The 15,673-nt window shown below is 35.4% G+C and overlaps 1 protein-coding gene across 1 annotated transcript in view; it reads right to left on the bottom strand.

Moving 5' to 3' along the window:
- WASHC5 (WASH complex subunit 5) overlaps positions 1 to 15,673 on the bottom strand; it is a 68,830-nt gene that overhangs the window by 36,993 nt on the left and 16,164 nt on the right. The window contains exons 6-10 of the mRNA XM_074265766.1: positions 14,062 to 14,254; positions 12,173 to 12,325; positions 10,840 to 10,953; positions 9,026 to 9,197; positions 3,517 to 3,644 (exon numbers count right to left, since the gene is read on the bottom strand). Coding sequence (XP_074121867.1) covers positions 3,517 to 3,644; positions 9,026 to 9,197; positions 10,840 to 10,953; positions 12,173 to 12,325; positions 14,062 to 14,254 — 760 coding nt within the window. The remainder of the gene's footprint in view (positions 1 to 3,516; positions 3,645 to 9,025; positions 9,198 to 10,839; positions 10,954 to 12,172; positions 12,326 to 14,061; positions 14,255 to 15,673) is intronic.

Below are 15,673 nucleotides of genomic sequence, written 5' to 3'. Positions count from 1 at the left end.
AGACAAAGGATGCAGACATAAGGAGAATGACCAAGGAAATGACCAAAAAAAAAAACTTAGGCAAGGAACCAGGGGCTGTCACTGCAAAGATGAGCAAAGAAAGAGTGATAAACATATAAACCAGACATCTTCATTAAATGGGTAGATTTGGTCTCATAAGTATCTCTGAGACCTACTTGACATAAGCGATAATGACATAATAAGACATAACTCATGAATAAAACATGGTGATGAAAGAATACACTATATCCAAAAGGAACAGATTAGATTAAAACCTTGGGATAGAACTATCCAGCAAGAGGATATATTTAAGTGAGGAAACCCATAAACCAAGATAGGACAGTATGGTAGACAACACTTGGGTAAATATTAATAGATGGAGGAAAAAAAAAAAAAAGGAATATTATAGTGAGAGAATACTGTAGGTCATTAGATCAGAAGAAGGAAGTGATGAATTAGGGAAACCCAAAAAAACTAGCACAGAATGATACTAAGGCAAGGAAGCTTCAATGTCAGAGCTATCTGTTAAAATTCTCTTATAAGAAAAGAAATGATAAATTCTTGACTAGCTTTAATAAAATACTTTTATTCTTCAAAAGGCAGAGAGATCTACAAGGGAAAATTGCTACTCTGGATCTATTCTGACCTATTAGGAAGAACTGATTGGTAAAGCAGAAATGAAATGAACCTTAGATACTCTAATTAGTATATGAAATGATACAGTGGGAAAACTGAGCAGAATGTATAAAGGGATTCCATGACCCAAAATTCCAGTGGGGACACTAATCCAATGTTCTCATTATTCCAATAAAGGTAGAATTATTTAAAGAGACCAATAAAGATCCATAGGGGTCCACAAAGAACTAAAAAAGAAATGTAGGCTCATAGAATCAGAAGGGTCCTTGTAGTTGTCAAGACCAATACAGATGAGCAAACAGAATTAGAGAGGTTGCAAAGGGTTGTCTATAGAGTACAGAAGACAGAAGTGAGGACAGCTCTCTGATATTATACACAGAAAAATAGCATGGTATTGAATGAATATTATGTTAAAAACTAAAGATCAAAATAAGATGAACCTGGTGATGGATGCTAAGGACAACACTAAGAATTTTTGTGGCTATGGTGGTAGCCCAGTAGAAGATCAAAAATAAAAAGGGACCATTTCTTGGTATGATTGGAATAACAAATAAAGGAAGAAAACATATGATTTTCTTTGGGATAGAACCAAATGGTCAAAACCTCATTAAAAGTCAAGAAAAATTAAGAGAAAGAAAGTATTTTACTATTTTCAGGGTTCTAGTCCTCAGAACCAATGGACTATACCTCAGACTAATGAAAACTAGATTATGTGGATTACTTAACCTCTATCAGTAATCATGAAAAAACCATGGAACACAGAAGTATTCTAGGAATAGATAATGCTATGTACATATCTTAAAAAAAAAAAGTCCCTTCACAACCCAGACTTATCTTTCCAGCCTCATTATATATGTTACTTCCCATCCAGTACTCTATTGAGCAAACTATTATAGTTGTAAGACTCCATTTTTCACTTCTATGCCTTTGGACAAGCTGCTGCTCATTCTACCTCAAAAATCTCTTTCCTGATTACCCCAACAACTAGTGCTTTCCCTCAATAAACAATTCTGCATTTATTCTGTATCCCTTATTACCTCCAATGGAATGGAAGGTCCTTGAGAATGGAGACATTTTGTCTCTGTCAGCTAAATTACTGTATCTTGCATGAGAGGCTTTTCTTTGTGCAGTTGCAAGCATCTCCCCACCAATATTAGCATATTTATTTATTTATTTATTTTTGTACTTGCATATATGTGGATATGCCATGCATCCACTCCAAACAGAATATAAGTTCCTTGAGAATAGAGACTACTTTTGTATCTTGGTGTCATGAAGAGAGCGTGGAAACATATTAGGCATTTAATTAACTCTTGCTGAATTGATGTATCAAACATGTAGGAAGTGATGGTTGAGCTGAGAAGAAAATGTAGTCTCAGAAGAAAAGATAAACATGGACTGCACTCCCAGCATGGGGAGAAAAACTGTGCAAAAGGATGGAGAAAGATGATAGAATGATGAATGTAGAGAACAACAAAAAATGCTACAGGCTCATCCAGGGTCTGTGAAAGGGAATTATGCATAGTAAGGATGTAAAGTGATAATGGAGCCAACTGGCAAAAAGCTTTAAACAATAAGCAGAGGAGTTTGTATTTAATTCTAGATGAAATAGGGAGTCACTAGAGATTACTCGACAGGGGAGTGACACAGTCAATCTACTATGCTTTGGTAATATCACTTTATAAGATGTATGGAAGATGGACTAGAAAAGTGAAACTAGAAGCAAAGAGACCAATTAGGAGGCTACTACAATAGTCCCAATAAGTGGGGAAGGTCAGATGGTGAGGATCTATGTGCAGGGAAGGATATAGATGCAAAGGATATTGTGGAGGTCAAATTAATAAGACCTGGTGACTGATTGGTAATATGGAACAAAATCAAGGAATAAAGAATAAGATAGATTGTGAACTTGGATAACTGGAAGGATGGTGATAGCTTCAACCAAAATAGAACATTTCAAAAGAGAGCAGAGTTCCCTCAACTATGGATAATAATAGCAACTACATGTCAGGAATCAAATGAGATATTTGTGAGTGCTTAATTAAGGGCCAGCTACATAATAAATTTTTAATAAATACTTGTTTCTTCTGTGTGTGTGTGTGTGTGTGTGTGTGTGTGTGTGTGTGTGTGTAAGGGAAATTTAGTTTGAAATGCATACTAGTAACAATTGATAATATTGGAAAGGAGTTCAGGAGAAACCGAGATGAATGTCTCATCTTCACAAGAATCATATTGACATGCCTATTTAGAAGTAAAGAGACGTAGGCTCTAAAAGAGGTCTGTGATCATTCAGCTAATAAATGGCTGAGCTAGACTGGGAGGGATTATGTGCAAAACCTATAATCAATGCCTGAGAAATGGCTGGCTGCTGGTTCTAGTATGAAGTGGGACTCTGATTTTAAAATCAGAAGACCTTGGTTTAAATCTCAGCCATGGAAATTATCATTCCTATTTTCCTGGGTAAGTAAATTCACTTCTTTGGGCTCATGGTTGTCTTAGTTGAAAAATCAGAGAGAATAGATAATCTCTGAGATTTCTTCCAACTCTAAATCTCAATGACCTATGAATCCAGGGATTTTGATTTGAAATAAAGTATTTATAGTTCAATGGAAAGAGGAACAGCCTGCAGGTAGGAATATTTAGGGTTCAAATATTACCTCTAAAAATTACTATGGTACCTGGATGATCACAGATAAACCACCTCTATTTCATCATCTGTCAAATGGGAACAAGACCTCTTTTAAGGTCTATTGTAAGATTCAAAATAAGATAGTGCATGTAAAGCATGCTGTAAACTTTAAAGTGCTATGTAAATGTTTCTTATTAGGATGAAGATGATTATTATTTCAATACTTCCTTTATAAAATAATCATTTGTTACCTCTTTAAGTATGAACTCAAACTGGGCAGTATCGAGCAGCAACTGGAAGAGGATCTTTGGGTTGTACTTTGAGTCTGTCAGAATTTGGTCCTTGATTTGACGAAGGCGTTTGTTATTTGGGTCACAGGCTATATACAGGAGGGAAAAGGTTATCAATTTGCATAATATATGTTAAAATGAAGTTTATATAAGCTCTTATGAGCAAAGGGAGACTACTTGATTATTTAGTGGCTTTACAAGCAAAATATGCAAAAATAAGAATGAATTACCCTCAGCAATCACCTACAAACCAATAATCTCTATAATCTTTGTTCTAGTTAGGAGGCAGTAGTAAAGTGGACATCCTCAAGATCAAGTATCCTTTCCTCTCATTATTTTCAATTTTAAAAATTATTTCCTGATTCAAAGAATTAGTGCATGTTTCTTCCTGACAATTAGAAATAACAGTCATAAGTAACAAGGATCACATAATCTCAGGAGGAACCTGAGGCAAGCTAGCTCCAGCAATTAACCAACAAGCATTTATCAACCAAGTGCTATCTGCTTATCACTTTGACTACAAAAAGCAAGCTAACACAGTTTCCTGAACAACCACCTCTTTTTAACAATTGCCCAAGAAGTGACAATGTAGTCTTTGTTTGGAGATCTGCAGTGAGGAGGACTTATAATTACCTGAGGCAATCCATTCGACTCCTTTAATTGACAGGGAATTTTTCTATGTATTAAATCTAAATTTGCCTCTGTAAATTTGATCCACTGTTCCTAGTTCTATGGGATAAAGTGGAACAAGTATATTCCCTCACATGAGTGATAGCTTCTCAAATATCCAAAGACAGTTGGTTATCATGTTTCTTCTAAACCATCTGATTGCCAAGTTAGATACCCCAAGTTTTTTCAACTCATCCCCATATGGTATGATCTTTGAGGCCTTTGCAGTCTTGGCTGCTTCCTTTTGAATACCAGCAATTGATTTTGAAGCAGGTTGTGGTCCCTCTAGGAAACTGTATTTCCTATTGATCTGTGATTCATTTCAGATTCCCAGACCCTCCAGGCTAAGGTATAACCTCCCCAAACAAAGTTGTCTTTCCTGGACGCCAGAGCCTAAAATTCACAAATTCTGGTCAAAAAGCATCCCTTTGAAGTCCAATAGGAGATCCAGGCTTGTCCTAGCCCCCACTGGATCTGAGCCAAATTAGGCTCTTCCAGCCCCCATTGGTTCGGATCTGCTCAGGCTTGTTCCAACCCCCACTAAGATACCCAATATAATGAGCTTCCATCAATTAAAGTCTTTGCAGATGGACCTTGGCAGCCCTCTTTACTGCTAGGACCCTCTGTCCACTGAGAACTGCATTCTCAGTGCAAAACTCCATTTTCCATAGATCTGCCACTATAGAAGTCAGTCTCTGGTTAAACTGATTTCTATCTAACAATAAACTTTCATCTTGCAACTAATATTTGGGAATGAGTGAATTCTTTCACTCCTAAAACCTGGGGCTGATTTAATGGGAATTCTTAATAACTCTTATAGCCACTAATCTCTAGACTACCAGGAATCTAGACCACTCTAACCCTCATCAATTTCAGCCTTTTAATCACCTGCCTTTTTCAAGAGATCTGATAATCAGTCTGGCTTCATTCCTCAGTAGTTAACATAATACCATTGCTTCTTATTCTTCTCATCCTAGTAATACTGAACCTTCAACTGAAGAAAAACTCTCTCCCCCCAAATCTCAGAGCCCCACTCTAAATTCATTATCTCTGAACAACACTAAAGTGCTTCATTCCATTTTAAATTTCTTCCTTTCTCATTTTTTCTATTTTCTAACACTCATTGAAACTTGGATCCCTCTAGAAACCATGATATCAGAGCTAAAATAAAAATTATTAAATTTTTAACAGCTGTAGATCTGGTTGATCGATAATGGCAATCTTCCTGAAGGACATTTAGCCCCAAGTTACCACCTTGGAAGTACCTTTCCATTATTTGCCAAAATGCTCCAAGGCTTTTCAGGGCATACCAGAAACAGAAGGTACAAACAATGATTTGAAAACCTAGATTACCTCAGCTCTTATCTTAATGTACTTAAAAAGAACAAATTGTGACACTGTTGTCCCTTCATGTTTTCCAAAGGAGCAGGAAGAAGTGAACTCTGCTAGGCTCCACTATACTATATTCTTTCAAACCTTAGTTTTAAAGACAAACCAAAACCAAACCCAAACCCAAACCCAAACCCAAGCCAACACAATCTAGGATAAGGGGTTGTTTGTAGTCAAACCCAGCCGAATGGCTATAAGTAGAAGGAAGGTTTCTGAGGTATAGACTGACTGGTGAAGCCGATCATAAAGGGATACAGATCTGACTGTAGACCACACTGAAGTATCAATGTAGGCTGGAGGTAGAGAATATATGCTGATGCCATGAAAGGCCAAAGCTTTAAGGATGATAGGCTGATATCAGGTAATTTTTAATTTTGCTTGCTTTCTGTCTTCTAAACTATTTTGGACAACCTTTCAGAGCTCGAGCTATTCCTTCTTTTAAGTTCCATATTCGTCTCCATCTCCTGGAGCCTTCTCATTTCCTCATTATTGATTTGATTTCCTGGACCATCATTTTAGTAAGAACCCCAGCCAGGCTTCATTTCACTTGGACTCTTCCCATAAACTTTCTCCTTCCATATTGGTAGACTCCCTTCTAGGCCCCTCCCCAGCTCCAACTTTCTATTCTCTCTAATTTCCCTACATATAGATATCCCTTTTCATTACAATGTAACCTATGTCAGAGTAGAGACTGCTTTATTTGCTTATACTGATATCCCCAGTGCATAAAAAGGTGCCTGAAATGTAGTACTTGCTATACTCTCTTTTTTTATCCATTCAATTCATTTAGCTAATCTATTTAGGATTTTTGCCTTACAGAAAACTAACACCCTGCCTCTTTAGATATTGCTGTTCTTTAGATATTGTTCTCTTAAATTTCAATTTAGATTTCACTTCCCTTTTTCCTTTCACACTGAAGCAGTTGTTCCCCTCTCAAGTCAATGATTGTCCTAAGGATTCATACATTATACTAGTATACACTTTTATCTCTAAAATGAAGGAGACCTCTAAGACCATCCCAAGGATCCTAACAGCTAGAGATTTCAAGCAATAAGATTCTGAAGATCTAGGGTAATGGGTTATTCAATTTAACAATTATTCATTCTGAACTTGCTGTGCTTATTAAGGCAGTGTGACAAGACAAAGTAAACCTCAATTCTTGTCCTCAGACAACCTAAATTTTTAGTGAGGCAAAGAATTGGGGAAAAAAATTGGATACTCAGGTCAGTAAAGGCTCTTCTTTTGAAAATAAAGCAGAACCCCCCCCCCACTACACTTTGAATCAAAGATTGTTAATAGAGAAACTCCCTGAAATATGAATCATAAAGTGCTCATTACATGAAAAGGAAGCATGACATAATAAAAAAGAATGGAACAAGACTCAGGAGACCTGATTCCTAGACCTAGTTCTGTGGTGCTACTTGTCTTACCCTGGACAAGTAACTTCTCTCCTTTATCTTTAAAATGAATGAGCTGGATCAGACAAGCTCTAGGCTCTCCTTTAGCTCCAAAAGTCTGATTTTGATGTTTTCTAAATGTTATAATTAAGCACAGACCATCAGAGCTGAACTTGGCCACAACTGCACAGTCAGTTAGCCGCACTCTCAGAGCCAGAGCCCTGATCATTTTAGTCCCAATCCACTGTTCTCTCCATTATCTCACATTAATGAGATATTTTACCTACAATGAAATTTGTATCAAAGCATCGAGTCCATGGAGAATGCAATATGATAGGAAAATATCTCAAAATGGAAAGGGAGGGTGGGAAAGGGATATGTAATATTACAACAGTAAGTTAAAAAAATTTATTGTTACAGAAAATGAGAGAATTATAATGAACCACTGAGCGTCCAGCAGGATAGACACTGGAGCTGATGAATACATGTATTTGGTTATGAGAAAGGCGTATTAGGCTTTGAAGGAAAGCACTATGGTGTCCTAGAAAGAACACAAGTCTAGGAATCAAAAGATGTGAAGGTTTCAACTAAGAAATGGGCTTTTTTTTTTTTTTTTTTTTTTTTTGGTAAAAGAAAGCAGTCTTTTACGTTTGGATAGTATTTGACAGTTTTCCAAGGCTCTGGTAACCTCTGAATGAAGTAGCTTTTGCAGTTAATGACCCAGACACCTCCCAGTACCCTTTAGACCCATGGTCATTCCATTAAAATACAGCGACATTTGAAGTACACAGAGTGAAATTGTCTACTAGTCTCTGCTGTCCCCTATTACTGCAGATTATGTTTGTTTCATCACAGAATGGACAATGGTAAGGGATAGGAAGCACATCTGAACTTTCTACAATGCATTACAACAACCAGCATGGTGACTAGGCCATGAGGAATGTTGGGAAAACATTACATCAGGTCCTGTAACTCAACAAAACAGAAACTAATTTATAATTGTGCACAATGGATTCAGGCAAGTTCTCAGGCACAAAAGTGGGATACAGCATCCCTTGAAGCTAAAATTATAGATCTCTGGTTTGCCAAAGTCACCTCTGGTACAGATAGAAGTTCAAAAGCCTCATGTTTTCTAAGCATCAGTACTGCTGTCCGGCACAGTGATATAGAAGATGTCAGTGAAGACAAACTATCGAGAAACAGAGTGGACTTTATAAGTTAGAGAAGAATAAGTACTAAGGATGGTTAATAAGCCCAAGGATTTGAGTTTTTAAAAACAACTGCCAAAAACATTCTGCCAATGATGATGTACTAGGGTCTCTAATCTTGAATTGAAAACACCAGACCAGTCTAAATTAGACCAAGCCTATGATAACCCTCATTTTATAGATAAGGAAACTGAGGCTCAGAGAAGTTAAGTTACTTATCCAGGGTCATACATCTAAGGGGCATCTGAGGAATGAGTTGGACATATGTCTTCTTGCTGCCAAGCCCAGCACTCCTGGCCATTATACCATACTTCTTCTCTATAGACAAAGTACAAATTCCATTGAACATTTAAAGTTTTCCAAGACTTGGCCCCAATCTGTTTATCTCTCCTCCCCCTTCCCCCACCCCAGTGACTCTTCCATTCCAAATAAACTTTTATGCAGTCATATAATCCTCCTGCTCAGAATACTGCTCATATCCTCCATGACTTCCTAAAATATATTCACTTTTAAGAATTAAAGTGGTACTTATTACTGACCTTTATTTTATGTTTATATGCTGTTTCTTGATCACTCAAACCTTAAGAAATCTCTCTTGATCAATTAGTAAGCTAGTAAGTGGCAGAGCTGGGCCATCTATAGAGGCCTTTTGGTTCTAACTTCAAAACTTTTTCTACTAAGTTTTGGAATCAGATTTTTATTTAAGGAATTTTCTCTTTTGATGGTTGGACTTTTATGAGGCAGAATGGAACTCTATTAATTTTAAACATGAGATATCATAGAAAGACTACAAATTACGGAGGTTACCTGAGTCTGCAGTATGAAGCATCAGCCAACGGATAGTGACATTGCAATCTCTCAGGCAGTTCAACAGCCTTGGGATGTTATCCAGCACTAATTCCTCCCTTAAGTAACCTTCTTTTAAAAACTGCTGCACTTGGGAACGTACCCGTTCACTGACACTGGCATATCTGCTTGCCTTTGCGGGTAAAAAAATTGAATTAGTTCAACAGAAAGCATAATTTAACTGAAAAAGCATCATATGGCATGTGGCAAACAGTTGTAGTGACTGCACAGATTGAATGATATACATGTGATGAATTTTAAGTGGTTAAGGGGCTCTTGAAGAAAAGTAAAGAATGTAATTTGATATTGCCAACTATTTCTTTACCATTTACCTTGAAACTTAAGGCAGAAACAGCTAAAGAGTAAAAATCACTTAATGTGTAAGGCTATAGAGGACAATAAAAATGGGTCAGCTTTTAGTGGGTGATAGAAATGGCTCTAATTTAGGCAAAGAATAAGCAAGTATCTAGTCCTTTCTTTTCTTTTTTTCTTCTTCTTCTTCTTTTTTTTTTTTGATGAAGCAATTAGATTAAGTGACTTACCTAGAGTTGCACAACTAATAATATTCAGTTGTCAGAGGCCAGATTTGAACTCAGGTAAAAAAAATAGAGAAAAAAAATTCTCTATCTATTATGGGCTAGATTCTATTATGCCATCTACTTGCTACTTCTAGTCTACTTTCTTTATTCAGAGAGGGAAGTAAAAAACACTTTAAAACATTATTAATGTTTTACAGTTGAGTTGAGACTGTTAAGTGATATTCCAACAGAGGTACTAAATAATCAATTTTAAAATGTCAAAAAGCAGAATATGTAAATTTGGAATGGCATTTTGGTGATGAAAAATACTTTGGGAGCACGAAGTAATGAACTTGATTTTCTCCAGGATATATGCCAGAAGTCAAATTGTTCTGTGCATTATTCATAAAGTATAATTTGTCTAAATAAAACTGGTTAATCTCTCTCTCTCTCTCTCTGATAGAAAGAGGAAATACACAGAAAAAAGTATTCTTTGTGGAATAGAAACTTTAAAAGGCTACTGTGCTAGCTGTGCTCCCCAAAATCAATCATTTTTCTCCATTCACGTTTTTCTTCTTTAAATTTTATCAAGGTGTAAACAGAAGGAAGTCTTATAAAAGAAAGAGAAGCAAAATCTTTGTACTATGGTGAGTCCATTTACTTGCCTGTATTCCTAAAGAATTTGAACTATAGTTTTGCAAGGATAAACTATTTCTTAAGGATGCTCTCATCACTTTTCACTTTGCCAATACAAAACATAAATTTCAGGAAATTCATTAAGAGCCAATTCTGCCCATAAGGAGGAAGATGATTAAAGAAAGCAAGCTGAGGCACTTAATCTGTCTCTCTTTTCAGTGTCCCAATGTCTGTGAGCAAGGAACTTAATTTGTCTCACTTTTCTCTTTTGTAAAATGGGAATAACAGCAACACATTTTTATTAGAGTTGCTGTTCCAATAAGAAGAGATGATTTATGTAAAGTATTTTATCAATCTCAAAGTGCTAATATAAATGTTAGCTTTTATTATATATTCCTAAAGCCTATAGGTCTGTTTTCTCGTGATACTGTACAATTTTAATTATGCAAAGTTATGCAGTATTTTGCTAATATTTAATGAAATTTTCTTGTAACAAATTTATCACAGAATGTTATTCTACCAAAATGGCTGTATAGACTTGTTTCAGATTGAACAAAATATCCATATCCATATGTATGTCTTACAGTTATGAGCAATCTTTCTTTTATTAATGAGACATACCTGCTCTTTGATATTTGAAAGATCCAATGTGTTATTCAGAGCAGTTTTTGCTGCTTTGTAAGGTTCCCAAGCATCTGCAAGATTGACTGTAATTCCCATGTAAATGCTAATCACCTAAAACAGTGAATATTCATTCATTCATTAAAAAATTTAATGATACTTATTCTATATAAGCTACTGTGAAGGCTATAAAACTGTAGGAGATGTGATTCTGCTATTAAGGAACAAATAATGTAGTATTACCAAGAGGGAGTTTTTTTTTTTTTTTTTTAATTCACTCAATACCAATTTGAAATATAGGAATGTATACCAATTTTATCTGGATAAAGAGTTTTCTAGAAAGCCAAACAAATCAGAGCAAAAGCAGAAGAAACCTGCTCTCAAGAAGCTTAAGTCCTCAAAGAGCTAACCTTCTTTTTAATTAAAATATCTCTGAATTTAGTGCTATAAGCCTAAATGTAATTTCTGTGGCAGTATCTAGCTAGAAAAAAGAATCAGAAGTCTTCCACTTCAATTCTAACTCCTCTAAGAAGTGCAACTGTGTCTATCAACTTCCTGCTCCAAGTTGTTCTTGAGAATGTCAATAAATCTGTTCATTGCAAAATCAAGGGTTGGATAGGAGGAAACACTGGAAACTTCCTAAGGACTAGTCTGCTCTATATTTTGGTAACCCTTGGTAATACAGAGTATGGTGTTACAGACAAGAGAAATGATTCATAAATACTATTTTCTTTCTCTGATTAAATTTACAATAAAAAATTTAGAATTTCAACCAAACTTTAAAAAATTTAAAACATTTTCCTGAAGTATTATGAACTCTAATTGGAGAGTACTATAACATTTTAGAAGTAAAATTAATAAAAAGGCAAACTGTACTATATGAGAGGCAGAAAGAGTCCTAACTTTGGAATTAGTTGGGGTTGGCTTCCAAATATGATAGTGACCAGATATGTAACTCACTACTTCTCTGAGCCACAATTCCCTAAGCCTAAAAGCCATAGATGAGTTTAAACTAGTTAATGGTTAACAAGGACAATAAAATCATATATTTTAACACGATTTTACTTTAAAACCCACTATTTATAAAAACAACTAAAAGGATTAAAAAAAAAATTAAAAAAAAATTTTTTTTGACCTCCCCAGGGGTCTACCCTTCCTCTAAATCCATTCACACTGGAGTCCAATGTCTTCTATGCTGAACCATAATTCTTTTTCTTACTAACTGACAGGCCTATTCTCTTTTCTGGTCAATTATCTTTTGGATGAGAAAAAAGAAATAAAGTTTTAAAGCATAAAATCTGGGAAAAAGTTAATGTACAATAAGGATATGTACCCAGTTATCTGGAAAATATTTATCTACTATTTCTCTCATTTTTGCTTGATGGTTATGAAGAATAGATGGTTCAAAATAGAGGATCACGTAGAGCATAGCTGCTTGATTTGCAAGGGCAGTGCTTCGGTGCTCTGGCAGTGGATATGCCGAAACCTAAAATAAAGAGGAAAATCCACAATGTTTGAATTTCAGGATATTTTCTGTCACATATCTGCCAAATAGCTGATACATACCAGTTACTTAAAATCAGTGTTCTGCAGACTGGCAGTGGGGACTGTAAATGGGGACTTCTACAACCCACAAACTATTGAGTGATAGTAGAACCAACCCCAATTTCTCCCTTCTTTACCATTCATATGATCTACAAAAGAGGATGGAGACCTAAACAACATTTTGATGGAGGCAATATCTACAAGGATAGCTGTAGCCTTTATATTTTAAGTTGTCTTGTTTCATTATTTTAGGGAAAAATAAGAAGAGGAACAAAGCAAAGTAGGGATATAAAATAAGGTAAGAAAAAAAAAGGGGGCAAGATATTGCAGTGACTGGAAGAATAGGTAATAATGAAGTACATAAAAAATCCTCTATGGGGGCAGCTGATAAAGTTAGACATAGAAAGGGAAGAAAATGAACTGGTATTGAATCTGACTTCATCATGAATCCTTCAATGGTAAGTCATTTTTAAAAAAAGTCGCCTATCAGAATGTCTAAAACAGTAAGCACAGTAAAGTTTTCCTTCCTGATTTCTAGTTAGCATTCACAATGACAATCTGTAGCAGCTGCTTGTCACATCTAGAGAAAGTGAATAGTATAGACCATGGAATGATAAAGCCTAATGCTTACTGTCTTCAACATCTTCTGAAGCCAGTGAAAAATTCAGAAAATATGGAGGAAACAATGAATATTAAAAAACTGAACCCCCAAATACTCCAATGGAGTCCTACCTTGCAAGTCCTAGTTGAAAAGGACTTATCAGTAGGCAAAAAAATAACCTCGTTGTTTCTAAAGTACCATAAACTTGATCTAATTAGTTGGTTCTCAAATCTGGGCCAAAATTAAATCTGTCATCCAATTTAAAAGGTGAAAAAAGAATTATTTCCTACAAAGATGGATGGATACTTATGCTTGAAGACCTCCAGAGGTGGGGGAAACTTTCACTGTATGCTATTTTAGAATTATATCCTTTATAATGCTTGATAAAAAAGCCTTTGATAAAGTCAAGCCTTTTATGAAGGATTATGTAATTTCTTTCTGATGATGAGCCTTAATATAAAGAATATGTATATTTCACAGCATTCTTATTAATTTGCATTTTGAGAGAATACTATAAAATTACTTTTTATTTCAAGGATGGCACTCAGTAGATTTTTGAGGAAGGACTGACAAGTTGCCTTGCACCTTTATTTGGTGTACATTTCTTTAATTGTCTTCATAATATTCTGTGGCCATTTCAATTCTTTTTTAATTCTTTGGAGAAGAAAGAGAAAGAAAGAAGTCTAGTGGATAAAGATGAGAACAGCATTTAGGAAAATGAAAAATCCCTCCACAGCTAAGCAAAATGGTTTTAGTGACATTCAAATACAAAGCTTAACTAAAGTGCTCATATTTCCAAATCTATCAACATTTCATTGAAAAGCAATGTGCAAAAGCTGTGTAAATCAATGGCACTAGAACAAAGAACTATGGAATAAAAAATAAGTCTAAGATCTAGTTTGCTTTTTTAAACAATTGGAGATATAATAATTTTTTCATTTTTTAATACTGTTTGTAATACATTAACTTTACAAAAACAAAAATTAGAAATATGACTTTTGTATCTAGTAAAACAATATGGACAAATTATTTTAGCATACAGATTGTTCTGAATTTAAAATGAATTCAATCCTTACCTGATTATAAATATCATCAGATCTTAATCTCCCAATAACCATGCTGACAAAAGTTTCACTAATGGGCACTCTGCCAAAGTAACTCTCTGGATAATTGGGAGGTCTTTTGGCTCCTGGTTGGCTAGAATAGCCTGTGCTACGAAGCAGTTTACAAATATCATCCATATTTGAGTCAGCAGAAGATCGAGCAGCACTGTCATATCACAATAGAAAACAAAACAGAAAATATAGAGATCAGCAATTTTAGTTCAACTAAGTAGAAACCCACTGCAACAGATTCAGATCAATTAATAGGTCAATTCATATACTTCAAACACAAAAAAAGCAGGTCCAGTATCAGTCTGATGTAACACAACTAATTTATGAGATGGGCCCATTTATGAGGTCTTCCAATGCCAATATTTTGTAATAATAAATGTATTAAAAACAACAAAAAACTATTTTAAAAGTATCATATAATATCCATTTTTTCTTCTTAGAAGGCTGTTTCCTTCTAACAAAAGTCTTTAAAAGTTTTTTTTTGTCTAGGGAATGCCTTGAGTATGAAATCCTATATAGGCAGTATCAAGTGGACTAAAAATTATAAACCAACTATCAGTAAGAATTATACAGGAAAAGATGGTGTATTAATAAAAGAACTCTTAACTGCCAACTAACTTAAGAAGTATTCAAAAGGACCATCAAGGAAAGATGCTGCTCATCCAAGCAACCCTGTTAGCCCCCATTCAAAAAACTCCAGATGCTTCTTATCAGCTCAGAATCAAAAATAAGATCATCTGTCTGGTCCCTTATATTTTCAGTCTTCATAGCCCTCCACATCACCTGCAGTTTAGTTCTCTGGGCTGTGGCTAAAACTTCTAACTCCAGACATTTTCACCTGGAGTGTTCTCTGTCCTCATTTCTACCTTCAGGCTGCCTCTAAGTTTCAGTTACAATCTACCTTCTGCAAAAAGCCTTAGTGCTAACAATTTCCCTTTGGGAGATCCTCCATTTAATCTGCACACATCTTGTCTGTATTTGTTGGCCAAATGCTTCAGCTGTATCTGACTCTTTGTGACTCTACTGGGGTTTCCTTGTCAAAGATCTTGGACTTATTTGTCATCTTTCCCCAGTTCATTTTACAGAGGAGGTAAGAGAGGTAAATTGGAGTTAAATGACTTCTCAAGGATCCTATAGCCAATAGGCATTTGAGGCTAGATTTGAACTCAGGTCCTCCTAACTCCAGGCTCATAACTGCCGGTATTTAACAGTGATGGATCAATAAAACCACAATTAAGGACTCTATTTTCAAATGCTAATGGACAAGAGACAGGTAAAAGAAAGGCTAGGACAGCAGTGCACATGAAGAAGACATCCTTCTGGGAGGATACTCAGGCATCAAAAAGAATAGTAACTGACAGGAAATATCTGGGTAAAGATAAAAACAGAGCAGCTAACAACTTCTTGATTTGATAGTTGTCTTCAAGTGTCAGAAAGGTTGTCGGGTGGAAAAAGAATTAGATTTGTTCCATTAGGTCCTGGAAGGTAGAACCAGGAACAACAGGGGGAAATAGAAGCCAATAGAGGGTTGAGGTCCAAAGAATATTTTTTTTTTTTCTTTTTTCTTTTTCTG

Source organism: Sminthopsis crassicaudata, chromosome 1, assembly GCF_048593235.1.
Source record: "Sminthopsis crassicaudata isolate SCR6 chromosome 1, ASM4859323v1, whole genome shotgun sequence".
Lineage (NCBI taxonomy): Eukaryota > Metazoa > Chordata > Mammalia > Dasyuromorphia > Dasyuridae > Sminthopsis > Sminthopsis crassicaudata.
The sequence above is the reverse complement of the archived record's forward strand: the minus strand, read 5'-3'. Positions and strand labels throughout refer to the sequence as shown.